The sequence below is a fragment of the Leuresthes tenuis genome, unplaced genomic scaffold (assembly GCF_036924035.1).
Source record: "Leuresthes tenuis unplaced genomic scaffold, fLeuTen1.0.hap1 SCAF_15, whole genome shotgun sequence".
Lineage (NCBI taxonomy): Eukaryota > Metazoa > Chordata > Actinopteri > Atheriniformes > Atherinopsidae > Leuresthes > Leuresthes tenuis.
Genome location: NW_027325369.1, coordinates 5,172,666 through 5,187,874, shown reverse-complemented (window position 1 = coordinate 5,187,874; position 15,209 = coordinate 5,172,666). Strand labels below are relative to the sequence as shown.

The 15,209-nt window shown below is 36.7% G+C and overlaps 2 protein-coding genes across 2 annotated transcripts; one reads left to right on the top strand and one right to left on the bottom strand.

Moving 5' to 3' along the window:
* Positions 1 to 351: 351 nt before the first annotated feature.
* On the bottom strand, positions 352 to 3,736 carry LOC140270321 (protein FAM216A). Its single transcript, XM_072365454.1, has 6 exons — positions 3,712 to 3,736; positions 2,501 to 2,637; positions 2,169 to 2,295; positions 1,790 to 1,976; positions 1,435 to 1,514; positions 352 to 795 (listed from the first exon to the last, which is right to left on the bottom strand). The coding sequence occupies exons 1-6, from the start codon at positions 3,713 to 3,715 to the stop codon at positions 665 to 667; spliced, it is 666 nt and encodes a 221-aa protein (XP_072221555.1). The 5' UTR covers positions 3,716 to 3,736; the 3' UTR covers positions 352 to 664.
* A 3,023-nt stretch (positions 3,737 to 6,759) lies between these two features.
* Positions 6,760 to 13,549, top strand: LOC140270635 (uncharacterized). The gene is made up of 11 exons (XM_072365839.1): positions 6,760 to 6,897; positions 8,433 to 8,802; positions 9,516 to 9,600; positions 10,393 to 10,494; positions 10,638 to 10,738; positions 10,882 to 10,998; positions 11,171 to 11,297; positions 11,413 to 11,517; positions 11,631 to 11,783; positions 11,874 to 11,995; positions 13,417 to 13,549. Exons 1-11 carry the CDS (start codon positions 6,786 to 6,788, stop codon positions 13,547 to 13,549), a joined length of 1,527 nt encoding a protein of 508 aa, XP_072221940.1. The 5' UTR covers positions 6,760 to 6,785.
* Positions 13,550 to 15,209: the final 1,660 nt, after the last annotated feature.

Below are 15,209 nucleotides of genomic sequence, written 5' to 3'. Positions count from 1 at the left end.
AAATCATATATCCCATGTTTCTTGCCTTGCTTTTCTTGTTTTTTTTTTCTTTTGTTTACTAGTATGTGCAAAGGAATTGGGTTTCGAAGTAGTTCTGTAACAGACAGAGTGTTTGTGTGTTTATGTGACAAAAAAAATAAAAAAATTACAAGTTGAGGCCAGTCCAAAATGCCAAGCAGGTAAGCAGTTATAGCTTGGAGCGATGGGGCGTGGTTCCATTGTTACAGTCCTTTTTAAACAAGAAGTGTGATTTCCCTGAAACAAGGTCCTCCAAAGGTGTAGGCTCTCTAACACTAGAGGGCATCAAAGATTTTGCTGACAGAATGAAACCTCAGCTGCTGCTTGCAAGCTTCATCGGGACATCTCAGACAAAACAATCTTACAAATAAAACTTTCCTCAGAAACACACATATACAAATATAATAATACACAGAAACTAAGTGTGGTACTTATTTCAGATAATCATGTTAAGATGTTTCTTTCTTTTGTAAACAATTTCTAGATGTATCTGAAAGTGAAATACCATGTCATGTTCAGTACGCCCTCTATAAACTCCTCCAGTCACCTGCATAATAATTGCAACACAGGAATTTTTAACTTCAACTTCAAGTGGTAAGAAAAAACAAAGAAAACAAAGATGGTGTTCTATTACAACTTTAAATGTTTATAAATTTGAGAAGTTGTCATCATCCCAGTCTCCCATAGAAAGTGAGCTCAAACATTCACTCAGATAATTGTCCAGTCCCTCCTCCTCCTCCTCCCCCTCCTTCTTGTCCAGCTGCCTTATCATGTCTCCTGCCAACAACAGAAAACTGTTTCAGTCATGAAGGGTTTTTCCCACAAATATGAATACATCTAAAGGATTTCTCTTTAGGTGGTTTTGTGTGTAGTACTTACAAGTAGTCAGTTAGCTTGTTTACATAAAACTAGAATAAATTATGATGTTTGCCTGACTAAAACCGGACTTTTGAAATGCATGTAAAATGCACGTTTGTCGAACCAAAATCATACAAAATCGGACCTGTCAAAATCAGACTAACATATACAAATAACACGGTTGGTGTTCAAGTTACTTCTGGATGTATTCCCTCAATCAGACTCAAATAGGCCTGGGTGCTCTGTACATGCTTCAATCTATTTGCATTTTTTTTTGTAAAAACAATAAAGTGTAAGTTTATATTAATACATCCAAAAATATATAAAGCTGATCTTATTCATATATTTTTCTGTTACTTTTGTCAGATGGCTAAATGTGTCAGAAACTGTGACTGAAAATCAGCCCTTTGATTCTTCAAACTGAGGGCGCTTTGAGTGCTGTCTACTGCATGTAAAACAGAAAACTAATGATGAGTGCTTCACACAAACCCACTTAAAAACAATTTGATCAATTAATGAAATCAAATCTTTTAATATTAATATATTTTGTTGACTTACGTCCTGGGCTTTTTCTCTCCACTGGTTGTGATGTTGCTTGTTTTTTGCTTTTGTGTTTTGAAGCTAATGTATCAAAAGGCCTGCAATGTTAGATATAAATCAAATGTTCAATATTTCACCGTTTATTTAGACTGAGCAATCATTCAGGTTCATTTCTGAATTATTTTGGAAGGCCTCTGGCTTCTCTTTTTAACTGTAAAAGCTGTTTTGTTTGACTCTTTGTTTGCCTGAATCTCTGCAATATAATGGAAAGGTGCAAAGTCAGCATGGCTCAGCCACAATAGACCCTTCAATGGCAAATATGCAGAGGTGAAATAAACCAGAATTATCGTCAAAGAGAGACGACAGGTCCCACCTGGCTTTTCTGAGTGGGATGTTTGGCAGGAAGACTTTTCCAGAACGTCCTGCATTAGTGTTTGTCTTTCCCATGTGTTTTGATCTGGACATTTTTTCTGAGTGTGTTTTTGATTGACGTTTTTTGCTCTCATTCTCAGCTGAAGTTACAGATGTCATGAGAGGGTTGCCTCTGTCAGTGTTGTAGCCTAAAACAGAATCATAATGAGCATCAGATTGAGTCACTGACTAACGGTGTACAACACGTTTAACAAAAAGCAATGACAACAATGAAAAGATCAGTGTTTGACAGTGCTTTACTTGATCTATTTTAGCAAAAAAAGTCAAGTCATAAGCAGACAGCAGTGATATGTGAGTGATTTCAACTGTTTAGTCCTCACCTGCTTGTATACTCCTGTGCAGTACGTTCATGTAGTGTTGGCTGATGAGGCTGCGAACATGTGCAGTGCTGTAGGAAGCTGCGATGGTGTACAGATACTCCCTCTGAGCTGGTGTAAGTGCAGCATGCTGAGGGAAAAGCAAAGGTCTGGTTTTCTCTTTCTTTTCTGGGGAAGTTCTACCGTTAAGTTAAGTTAAACATCACTAAACTAAAAGCATTTCCATTCCATTTGTGCTTCTCAATGTTTTATAAGTGTGATGAGTGCCAATTGATCACCATGGGCAAAGCAGATGAAAATCAGATACATCAACGCACTAAAGGATCCTAATTTACCTTCAGGAACGGGGCAGCAGTCATGCTTTTTTGGATTTGAATGGATGTTAGTTGTAACAGTCGTGGCTTGCCTCCTGCAGCTCTCGGTCTGTTGATTTTCAATTCATCTTTGAAGCTTATACCAACGTGATTTAAGGCTGTTACCAAAGACAAAACAAGTGTCTGACAATTCTGAGGATCAGATAGACACAGCAAAGAAAAAAGAGATGACCACAACTACAAAGGAAGAAAAAATGGGCAGAGGAAGTGCAAATAAAAACAGAGATATTTAAAATATTCAGAAAGAGATACAAGCACCACAAGAAGATGTGAAATGGACACAAAGAGATGGAATACATACAAAACTATGCAAAAGGCTACAGAGACACACAAAATGACACAAGGACACGCATATTGTACATAGACACCTAATGAATGTTCATAAAGTTCAAATGACAACATGATGTGAAATGACCACAAAGTGAGGTAGAATGATTGAAGATCTGCAAAATGATGTGTTTAATTTTGTGTTGTTGATCTGAAAAATAAATGTTTGAACATATTTTTGAAATACTGACTTATGTAGCTAATGTACTCTGTCTTGTATGGAATTGTAGACTTTTCACCATATCTAGCACCTTCAGTTATGTGCCAGTGAAGAATTATAAAGAGAATAGATCATTTAATGATGTATGACTTAGAGGTTAAAAATAAAGTATTAAACTTGTTACAGTGCTCAAGCACTGTTCTTTTCAATGTAACAGGTCAAATCTGACTATGGGAATGGCTCTTTGGTTTATTTATGGGTACACGTGTGCACAATCCAGAGGTTTGTAAGTGGGCTGAGTTACACTGTCAAACCAGAGAGCACCTAATTGGAAAGCAGCGCAAGGAGGATTTCTTCTTGTAACTTATCAGGCATGACCCAGGTCAGGTTCAGGTGTGGAGTTTCACCTGGTTTCAGCTGACCCCCTCACTTTGCTGTGCCAACAATTGGGACAAAAAAACAGCACAGCTCTAAGGGTTCAAAGCCAAACACATGTTGTTTATTTAACAAACAGGCAGTGCCTGCATATTTGAAATATGACCCAGGAAAAAGACTTCATTCAGACTGAATTCAATATACTGAATGGAATATGAATCATAAGGAGTCATTTGAGTTATTTTAACTTTCTGCTCATATCTTGCTTTACTGATTGCTTATTTTTGTTGAATAGTGTATGTGTACATACCCATTTCTGGCTGATTAATTCCAGTGCTCCTGCAACAGAAAGAGAAAACATACTAAATTAGAATAAAACAAACTCAGGTACAGGATAATATCTTTACAATAGGATATTTGTTTTGGCAGGCACTGAAGTTGAATCATTACCTTGGTAAGGGGTCATCATGATGGAGATTTTCTGTAAATGTCACTTGTTTTCTCATTGCAAGATGACTCATGAGGCAGGTACTGTCTGTACAGGCAGCGGCGGCACCCTGTTTAACTGCTGTAAAGATAGAACTGTCCACAGTCGTAATTAAAGAAAGGAGGCGGTCTGAGCTCATTCAGATTGGTAAGGAGCAGTGGGTGTGTCCGTCCCGTGAAGCTCCCACTTTGATCTTGAAATGAGCTGGGAAAATACCAGACCCTGAATCATTGCAAGTCCATTGCAACCATAAAACAAGTCTTACAGTAAAATGTCCTGAATCAAACAGTCAAAAACAGTTACTGCTTGCTGCAGTTTTCACCTGATACTCATTGTTCAGCTGAACTCAAGATGAATTGTGCCGAACGCCATCAAAAAACAATTTACTGTATTTACTGCTATACTGTCAAAATCCTGTAAAGTTTTATACAGATATTCAAGATTTCTTGAAGATGAGTCATTCTAACATTGGTGATCCCAAAACTTTTTTGTAGCACAAGTAATATGAAATGTGTTAAACACATTCAAATTCATCCAATGTTGTATTGGTAGCACTTTTTTAACACTAAAGACAAGTTTTGCAAGTGAGGATGCAAGATGACAGTGGCAGAACAAAGCAGTAAATTGGAGAAATAAAAAGTGATTTAAATAACTAACCTGTTTCACCGCAGTTAGATTCTAAAGCACAAATGAACACGTTTACACTTCCACACAACCCGAAAATCCGACAATATGAAATCTGCTCAGCTAAACATTATCGTGTATCTCAAAGCTCTCACTGTCATATTTTCATTTCAAAACTTACTATATTTTTCTGCAACTGCAATTTTTTTTCTATCGTAATATCCATGAGGTAATACTTTGATGTAAGCTTTTGTTCCCCCACCTGTTTTACCCTGACAGTCTGAAAGGATTCTTGCACTCAAAATTATCTGTATAAAGATCAGTGATTAACAAAACGAGGCATGGTTGCAAACCCTCACTGCATAAATTTAGTCTTTTCTTTTTCTCCTCATGTTATCTTCTGATATTTTTCACTTCTTACTGGATGTATCAGTTCACATTTTAATGACAGGCAAAGGTTTTGAGACAGTGGACTCTGGACTGCAATAGTTTCTGCAATGTTTCTATTTACTTAAGTCTAACTCTAGTAGCAGAGTGTTGAAGCACATTCTCTTATCACCCAAAAGTAAGTGGTTTGTTTTATGGGCGATCAGGGGAATATCCTTCCCCTCTATCCACAGATGTGCAGGAATATCCCTAATCTTTTCCTAAAGGCTTTGTCCTCATGCTTCAAGGGTGATATTAACTTTGAATGCTACAACTGAGCCACCAACACAAACCTGACAAAATTACAGTGTGTGCACAATATTTGGTCACAGTGGGGAAAGTTGGGGAAAATTGTGAGACAATCGGACCCCCAAAGTTAAATCGCAGTTTTCAGGACCTTATCAAGGATAAGTGATTAAGGATTTGATTTTAAGTTATTTTATAATAGCATGCATTTATAAGAGAACTAGAATGGATGAACACGGCATCTTTATTGTTAAGAAAATTAAACTCTGATAACTAATTCAAGCCATTTAAGGAACATAACAACATTATTTGTAACCTTGAATGTGTCTTTTATTCAGGGTCGATACTTAAAATACCCAGGCATAGCACATAAAATACACCACAAATGAAAAAAAAAAGTCTGCGCTCATGACTCAGGGCTTCTATGTATTTCCAAAAGTGGACAAGTCAATGAATGGGCCTTTTTCTTTGCTTGTTTGAGACATTTGGCTGTACTTTCTTTTTCTTTTCCTTTCCTTTTATGTATGGTGCTAGTTTAGCCTGTTATCTATTTATCTACCACAGCCTCCATAGTAATGCCAGATAGTCTCCCTTCGTTTGTTTTTGCGTGGTCCATGTCTTTGTTGGTCTATTAAACATACTTAAATGGAAATATTGTTCCCCTCCTCTTTGTGATAACCAGTATTTACACTACCAATTTAAGCATTTAAAGCATTTTATTTTATTGTAAATAAAATGTATTTCTTTTAATATAGTGGTCTCTTGTTCCATTTTATTCTGGGTTTTTGAGGGTTAATATCACTCGGCCACAATTATATGATTATGGATACAAAAAGTTACATTGATGACAGCATTAGTATTCATTTTATTTATTAATTCATCTTCTTATCATTATAATTGGGACTCCTTAACAAGCCCTGAGAGGCATGCAAAGGAAAAAGTTTGGCTCATCCTTTCTCTAAGTGTAACGGAATTCTTTTTTATCCCTTACTTTATGAGTCCTAAAGGGCCAACAAATAAAAAGTCTCACCGAATGAACCTTTTCTCCTGTCTTTATAACTTGTGAGCAGGTGAAAGAAAAAGGTTTTCAGTACTCCATTCATATATGTTATTCCAGTTTAGCTTATCAAGAGAGACTCTACTTCACAACCATTCAGATGAGCCACCAAGTGTGAATGGCCCTTCAACTACTTATAAATAAATACTCCCAACCAACTAGTTTAGAACTGAAGAAGCTTTTTGGGTGAGTGGTGAAATGTCATCAAGAACCAAGAAAAAGAAGTCCAGTTGGCCTTATTTAAGTTCTTAGGATTAGTATTAAACACAATCACTAAGGAAATTAGGCCTCATTCTTTTCTCAAAAGCCCTCTTCCTACAGTGGACCAGGACCTCACTTAGAAAATGAATGATGATCATTGCTTCCACAGCATCATGCAACCCCAGCAAAGAAAATGAAAATGAAAGTAAGTTGTAATGATTGTGATGTTATGGGAAAACCCCTTACAGTTTTAAGCTTTAATAGAGAACCGGGCTCCTGTGCCTCACAGAACAGCTCTTAGGAGAAGTGTTGCTCAGCTCAGTGGAAAAATCATTGTGAACAGATGGAGCCTTTCAGGGTGAAGATAAAAAAATTGATCACTGCAGGGCATAAACATCGCAGGCGCAACGGCACTGAACTCTTAATTGAGAAAAACAACAACGACATACAAGAAGGTATGTAACAGCCTGCTACTATTTTCAGTTTCACTGTGACCACCTGTTTTTATGCACCTCTTTGCCCACATCTTTGTCCACATACAGATAAGCTTTGTGTGTGGGTAATCTAGATCATGCACTGTTTGGCTGTATGGATTTTCATAGAAAAGAGGTAATTGTTTTGTGCAACACTGCTTTCATCACATTACAGTATAAAAGCACTGAAAACTAAAGATGTTAGTGCAATAATGAAAATGATAAAATCAAAAGCAAAAAAAGAAAAATACGAAGGATACTGTATGCTTGATGTACAGTATATAAACAGGAAATAGAGAGAATCTCAAGGACCATGGGGCAAAAAAAGAAGAGGATTTGTAATATTTGAACACTGGGTGTTACAAGAGTGTATTAACATTCTCCAGGCATGAGTCAGCTGTGAAGTTGTGGCTTCTGAAAAGACAAACCTGCTTTCTGAAGTGCTATGAGTGCAAAACTACGCATTGTTTCGAGCTGTTGTGGTTAGATGAAGCATATGTATATCAGGGGATAAGGACTCACCATCTGCCAAAACTTGTCATTACAGTTTTATGCCAATCAATATTGTATATGGTGAAAGACATTAAAATATTAGCTGATATCATCAACTTGCTATACCTGTTTGACACAATAAAATCTAATGGGTATAGAATCACATTAAGTCAGTGGGTATCAACATTTGAAAAATACTGTCAGGGATTTCATAGTCAAGATCTTTAAGATAGGTGGTGGACTGACCAACTAATACAGACCTACTACAGTTTTTTAAAATTGTGACTAAGTTTGACAGTTTTAACTGGTTTTGTCTCCATTGTGAACCTGTATTTTATGTTTGTAGTCATTCACTACAGGCTACATGCAGGCACTAAAGCCACACGGTTAGGTTTAGGAGTTAAAAATGACATAGGGTTAGGAAAAGTTCATGACTTGCTTTATAACTGATACTTTCACAATGCATCAGATGTTAGAAATCTTTTTCAGACTTTGCAAACTGTAGAAGACACAGATGCTGTGCAGGCAAGAAAGAAACTTCCTATTCAAGCGCATAAAAATGGTCTAGCGACCAAACAGATCCATCTTAATTAATCAAAAATTGCAATAACATGTCACATGTTAAAGTCAGACAGTTGTGTTTGTGTCATTGCTTATTTGCATTCTTTTTGCAGTCAGTCGCTTCCTGGCGCCTTCTTCCTAATGACATCCCACAAGAAAGTTTTAAAAGTTACAAACTACTATTGGTCAGTTATATTATCAGTGTGTTGACTGTCATGTATCTCAGCCAAGACTCAGAAAGAACCATCCTATTAAACAGTATCATGTAATATGAACCTGGGATCAGAGTTTTGCCTTCCAGGAGGAATGAACATATTTTTTATCATTTCTGTTATCCTGCAACTGTAATGTGTACAAGATAATTTAAAACTAAAATATTTTCACTATTCGGTTAAACACAATGGCGACAATAGTACTGAATGTGCAGAATTGTGACACACTTTGGCCTCTTTGTAATTATGCAGGTTACGATAATGAAAACCCCATGGTTCATAACTGCTTCAACATCGACGAAGAACGACTCTTGCAGAGATGTAACCAATCCTGTGATGATGGTAACTGCTCTGTGCAGCCTATATCAGATTTGTCCCAGAACTTCCCAAAGCCTCCTCTGGACCCGGACCAGAATCTAAAGCAGCATTTATTAGATTTGAAAGAAGCTGTATTTAATGGGCTTGAGAGCCACAATTGTTTATTGTCTGGGGAGAGGAAGAAACGGGCCACTGATCGTTATCATCGTCATATAATTTCTCACCTGCACATCCTGCTTCAGAACATCACTTTGTCCAAAAACACCATTATGCTGATGAACTGGGTCTTACATACATACCTAAGGTATGTATCTGTCAGCTCATGCATGTTTGTTTACTATGTCATTCACAGCTTTCCTTTTAGGTATGAACCAGGTCAGGTAAAGATAAATGGGAAGTAGTTCATTCAATGTGTCTCCTTATCATGCTGTAAATGAGAAAAAAGCCAAAAATAAATCCACAGTGAAAAAGGTATGAACATCAGAAAGGTATAAAGTGATGTCTTTTCCAAATCTATGTCACCATCATGGACTTCTGAACACGCATACTGGCCTCTTTGTTTGCCATCAGTTCCAGATTGGAAACAGGAAGTACAGCTTAATCCACTCTACCTGCTACCGAACATGTCATAGCTTGTTTATTCAGTCTGTGCAAGAATTCATGTGCAGCTATGTTACATCTTCTAAAACAACGTGCCACAGAATTCATCTCAAAACAGTGAATTGGCATTTTCACACTTGTTTGCAAGATTTTTGGCTTTCATTCCTGTTCTCAGCCTTTATTTTAAACTTTGAGTTAATGGTATGGAGTTAGGTTTTATCATAATGTTCACATCTCAAAATGGAAAGAGAAAAGAAGGCCTTGTGTGTGTGTGACCTACATTATGATGTTCAAGATTTTGATTCTGCCCCTGATGCTCTAACTGTTTTACTATTTATTACAAGTAGGATATTAGATATTAATTAAAAAACAAGCTTGTACTCAGTTCTGATGTTGGTATTTGTGGGTTTTTCTCAGCCAGGAGGTGGTTGTTAAACCTGACCCACAGCTGTTGGATGAATGGGAGGCAAAAGCAAAAGACAAACTGTTTAAAAATGTGCAGGTAAGAATAAATGTCATGGATTTTTTTGATTCCTGCTGCCCAACTCTTAAAGGAAAGCATGCAAGATAGAGAGTGCACTGTCCAAAAAAGAAATTAATGTTAATTATTTGCAAAACTGCTGAGTGTCTGACAGTACCTTCAATGACCATAAGATGTCATCAAAGCCAAATATTTTCATACTACTGACAATATTTCTCTAGTTTTTCTGTAGCATATACTACAACAATTCAAGCAGTTTTTCTTATTTGCACAGTTACTTCCTATATTGCATACTAGTACAGAGATTTTATACTAAAAAAAGAGAGAAATGTATCCACATTTGCACTTATTTTGTTTATTTTGCAGACTAATTTCTTATTTTGTATCTTTTTCTTCAATACATATTTCATATCCCTTATTTGTACAGGGGTTTTCTTGTATCTACTGGTGCAATGTTGCAAAATTTCTAGTTTAGGGAATTATTAAAGAGTGATGTTGTTTCCTTTATCATTCTAACTGGCAGTGGAAAAGCCAAATTTTCTCAGTCCATCCAAATAATCGTTGAGATATTACAGTGGAGACTAGGGTGGTGGAAAACTGAAAAAACTCATGGACAAATTTTGCCACAGAGTAAAAGCTGCCTTATCTTAACGAGATTCCCCGAATTTGCAAAGTCACGTCTCTAGTGTCAGAGATATAAAATGCTTGAATTAAAGAGATTTGACTTTTCTCTTTTTCCAGACTGTCATTTTCCAGAGTCACATCTCAGACTAAACAGAATGTTTGTTTGAAAAGTCTTTTTTTTTCCTTCAGAAAGACATCAGTGAGTCCCTGCTCAAAATCCTTCAAGCTGATAGAAGCCAAAAATGTGATAATGAAGAAAGTTACGTTGGACTTTATATTGACATTATTCAGGTAGGATAAGTGAACCTTAATGTGTGTATTGTATTTAATTGATCTAATAATGACTAATCAAATAATTGTCATTGAGGGGCTTGTTTTATGTCTGCTTATTTGAAAAATAACAGTTTTGTTCCCTATTTTTGTCCCTCTTGAAGTGCATTAATGCCATGCTCAAAGAAGCTGGCAAAATGAGCTCAGGACTATTTGATAAAGTGAAGGAGGTTTGTTTTCAAGAACTGCATACATTTGTGAAGGGGTGAGTGTTGATTTGTAATTCTTATTTCTACAGATTTGGAAACTAAGGGGACATTGTTTTTGCCCTTGTGATGTAATGACAGTATTATCAATTAAAACACAGCATGTTGCATTCTTTGACCACATATTCTTTTTTATGTAAAGGTACACTGAAGAGCAAGCAGAGCTTCTCACTAAAAGCACACAGATGAGGAAGGAATCTATGAATGAGCTTGAAACGATACTCTTCCTCAAGACTTTGAAAACATGTAAAGAAATCAAGTGAGTTTTTAAGACAAGTGTCTTTTTGCTAAACTTGCTCATGTACTTTCAAGCATTTGTCATTTTCAGTAACACACGGCTGAAGTGGGCAACGCCATGTAGAATATGAATTAAAATACTTTTAAAATAATGCCATGATGGTTCTTATAACATTTGTTCTGTTTGGGTTTAGGACTTACATCCACACTGAAGGAGCTGGTATCCAGCATTCCTTTCTTGAGGAAACTTTGGCGATGTTTGAAAACATGGAAATGTTAACTTTAAAACTCCTGATGGAAATAATAGCTGATGACGCAGAGGTATAAGTTAACCATTTGCTTTTTTAGACAGTTAGAATATGGAACAGATTATACATTTATTCTTCAAATGAAAAAGAAAAGAAATAAATAAAGACACACATTTTCTCTCCGGCAGAGACACTTTAAAGATTACTTCAAAACAGGTTGCGGGCGGCCCCTCCAGCTTTCTCCCTTAAAGATCCAGTTCCCAAAGCCGACGTTTGTTTTGGATGAACAAAAGGTGATGATTTAACCTAAAGTTGCAAGTTTTAAGTTGCAAAATATGTGTAATTATCACATATCTTTAAGTTACAGTCAAATGAAACTGCATCTCTTTTTATCTTTCTGTCTCAGATGGTGATGGATGAGGCTTATAAGTTCATTGCACATGCTTACCTAAAACATCTCATACAAACCAGTAAGCGGACACTGAAGCACTGGGATATTGATGTTGCACAAAGTGTCTGTTTAGATGCAAATAAGCTTCACAAAACATTCTCAGACCTGGTGAGCTCAACACTTTATTCACTTGCCAGCAGAACGTCTTGTTCTTAATCTTAACATCATTAAAGATTACTGACTAATGCGTTCAATCAGGCTCCCGGTGTGCAATGTTGGAACTCGGTGCTGCTCAGTATACCAGAGGTGTTGGAGAGTGAATCCATCGACGGGCTGAAGATCACCATGGCAAATACACAGACAGACTGCATGGGACAAAGGTAAATTACACTGCTACACATTTGCAAGCTCTTACAATATATACTGTGCAGTATCAGTAAAAGTTTTATTTTCTCATTCAATAGGTCTTTATTTTTTCACTAGCTTTTGCACACTAGAAAAAGTGAAAATAGAAAAGGGAAAGATTTGTATAGATTTGAGTTTTTTGTGTCACCCAGCATTTCTTTCAAAGGGATGTAGGACGTGGGATTGTGTCTATGTCACGTTTATCGTTTCTGTTTTGACACAAACTGTGATGTCTTCCCAACCTTCAACAAGTCATTTCTGAGGCCTTACTATAGCATAGGAATTGGTTAAGATTAAGCAAGTTATCTTAAGCATAATAGGTTAGGGTGAAAAGTAACCATAAGCAACCTACCCAGTAATATCTAACCTCAACCAAGTATTCAAATCCTACTCTTAACCAAGTAATTTGTGAAACAATGACAAAACAGCATCAGGGGGATGTTAACAAGGTTAACAACTTAATGTTTAACAAAGGGGAACTTTGAATGTGTTGCAGCTGCTCTTTCTTGAGACTTTTGCTAAATGTGGTGACCGTATGTTCCTTTGTTCAGTTGAGTTTTCATGACTATTCCACTTTTTTAGAGCTGCTTTACTCTTTTCTCACTCTCTCACATCACCCATCCATTTTTCTCATGTTGTGATAAACAAACTCTTAACTAATGATGTTGTGGCATGAAAACAAAAGACTTACTGAGCACATAAAGACAGGACAGAGCAGAACTTTTAAAGGTATCCATGACTGCACCTGAATAATTTCCATGTCATAATAATCATCTGTCATTCATTTTACTTGGTTGTCCAGTACAGTAGTTGGAAAGGGCTGAGAGCTGTTTGTCATCACCACTATGATACAGTTAAGTAAGCAGGAAATTCTGCCAGAAGTCTCACCTGTTGATTAAAAACCAATTCAGAAGGCAACTTCAAGAATCCAAAGGCCTTTTCAAAATAAACAGTTACAATTAGGCAGGATGAGCATTAACCACATTTAGCTTTGTTTCTATTTTTCTTATAGCATAATAACCCCATCATTTTGAACTGTAATCATTTAATGGTTTTGATGTCTTCAGTTTTGTTTTAAGCTTTTGAAAATAGAGAACCATAGAAAGTCTCCCAAATGAGCACATTTGACTTTACAGCAGAGATTTAGTGTCAACTGTATTGTCAAGGAAAACTGTTCTTTGTGTAACATTGAAAAGCAACACAAGTTTGAATTCATTTAATAGATCCTGACTTTTTTTTCTTGCTCAAGCATCTAATGTAGAAACTTGGAACCAACCAATCAAGAAGTTTTAGTTATACTTCTCATGCATTGACTTTGATCTCTTTAGCTGAGGGATGTGGAGGGTCACTAGAGGAACTGCATATTACTAACATGTTGTTTTTCCACTATCTTCAGTGAGGACCTCTTTCCTGCCTTGCTGAGGTGGAAGGGTCTTTCTAAAGGGAAAGTCAGAGAGGTGCTGGAAGCACTACCGCGCAGTATCCCCAACACCAGCTCTGAATCCATATTCTGCTGTTGCTATCCCTGAACTAGTCTACGCAGTAAAAACAACAAAGCTCGAAATGTTTTGGAGCCTTTCCTGAACTTTTGAAATGGCTGTAAAAAAATCCGTTACTGAGCTCTGTTACTCTTAAACTGGGTCTTGAGACAGACAGATTAAGAGAGGACAAGTTCATTTGAGCTCTGTTGTTTACATGTCTGTATGTGTGTTGTTTTTTTTTGGCTGATGGAAAATTAAATGAAATCGCAAGATGTGAAAAACATTATTTGGTTTAAAATTTGGTTTGTGCAAAAGTAATTGTGTTATAAATTTGAATAGCACAGAGTTTGTTTCCTTTAAAGTGAAGATTGTTTTGGTTCAAAATCCATCTATTTTACTTGTTTCTTGGTACTAAAATGTAAAAACTATTTCAGATGTATTTTAATTGATATCTCATAATTTATTTCTGCATGGTGATGTGGTGCTCAGCACTGTCCTTTCACAGGGTTCCTGGTTTAAATCTCAGCTGGGGCTGTTCGTTGTGGAATATATGTTCTCTCTCCGTATGTATGGGTTCTCTCCAGGTACTCCGACTTCTGCCCACCTTTTTGAAAACATGCATGGTAGGTTAACTGGTTATTCTGAATTTGTCCTAGAAGTGAGTGTGCATGTTGGTTTGTCTCATTTGTCTCTGTGTGGCCCTTTGATAGAATGGCAACCTGTGCAGGGTGTACCCTGCCTTTCTCCCAGTGGCAGATAAGCTCAAGCCCCCCACCTGAATTAAGGGGGTATAGAAAAGGGATGGATGGATGAATATTTATATGTTAATATTTATTAAGCTTTATTTATATGAATTTAAAAAATATTTTATTAAAATGACCTAATGCAACATGGACAAGCACAGCATTATACTTGAAGCACACGTTCCGTTAGTTCTTGAAACACTGAAGGTACTTTAGCAAATTAGCAAAAAACAGGGATATCTACAGTACCTCCAATCATTTTAATTTGCTAAACTTTTGTATGTACATAAACCAGACTGCATGAGTAACCGTAACTGTGCTGTAAGGCTTTTAATTAATTTGTATCCGTCTTGATTTGAGCTTTTTTTTATGTGGCAGCTCTTTTCTTTTTTTTTTACTATTTTTACAGGAAATTGGGAAGCATTTTTCTGCTTAATAAATGTCTGTATTATTGAAAGAAAAATATCAGTTTCCTGTGTGTTCATTGTGCAATTTGGAAGCACCACTGGACTGGGGTTACTAAATAGAGACTTGCTTCAGACTGAGACTGGGTGACCGCAACAGTGTACATGTTCAGGTCATCTTAAATGTCCTACCACTACTATAATGAAAACTACCATGTTGTAATGAGAAAAAAGTGCAAGAGAAAAACTATACTGATGAAAACATGTATAAAAGTAACAGGAGAATTAAAATAGTATGATTAATCATATAATTGACATTAACTAAACTGCCTGCAACATGAGAAAAATCATTAATGGACTGATGATTGACCTTTAAGGATCAGGAAAAAGAAGGGGGCTGCACAGTGGTTGGCACCGTCGCCTCACAGCAAAGGTCCCCAGCTGTGTGGAGTTTGCATGTTCTCCATGTGTATGCATGGGTTCTCTCTGGGTACTCCAGCTAACTCCCATCGCCTAAAAACACACGTCAGGTTAATTGGTGACTCCAAATTGTCCCTAGGA

What these genes read in the sequence shown, in the direction of transcription:
- LOC140270321 (XM_072365454.1), bottom strand. An exon ending in GCACAGGAGTATACAAGCAG is followed by an intron (nt 1,977 to 2,168) that starts GTGAGGACTAAA and finishes ATTCTGTTTTAG; the next exon opens with GCTACAACACTGACAGAGGC. An exon ending in GGAGAGAAAAAGCCCAGGAC is followed by an intron (nt 796 to 1,434) that starts GTAAGTCAACAA and finishes TGTTGTTGGCAG; the next exon opens with GAGACATGATAAGGCAGCTG.
- LOC140270635 (XM_072365839.1), top strand. Translation starts at nt 6,786, where the DNA reads ATGGAGCCTTTCAGGGTGAAGATAAAAAAATTGATCACTGCAGGGCAT. An exon ending in CTGCATACATTTGTGAAGGG is followed by an intron (nt 10,739 to 10,881) that starts GTGAGTGTTGAT and finishes TTTTATGTAAAG; the next exon opens with GTACACTGAAGAGCAAGCAG. An exon ending in ACAAAACATTCTCAGACCTG is followed by an intron (nt 11,784 to 11,873) that starts GTGAGCTCAACA and finishes GCGTTCAATCAG; the next exon opens with GCTCCCGGTGTGCAATGTTG.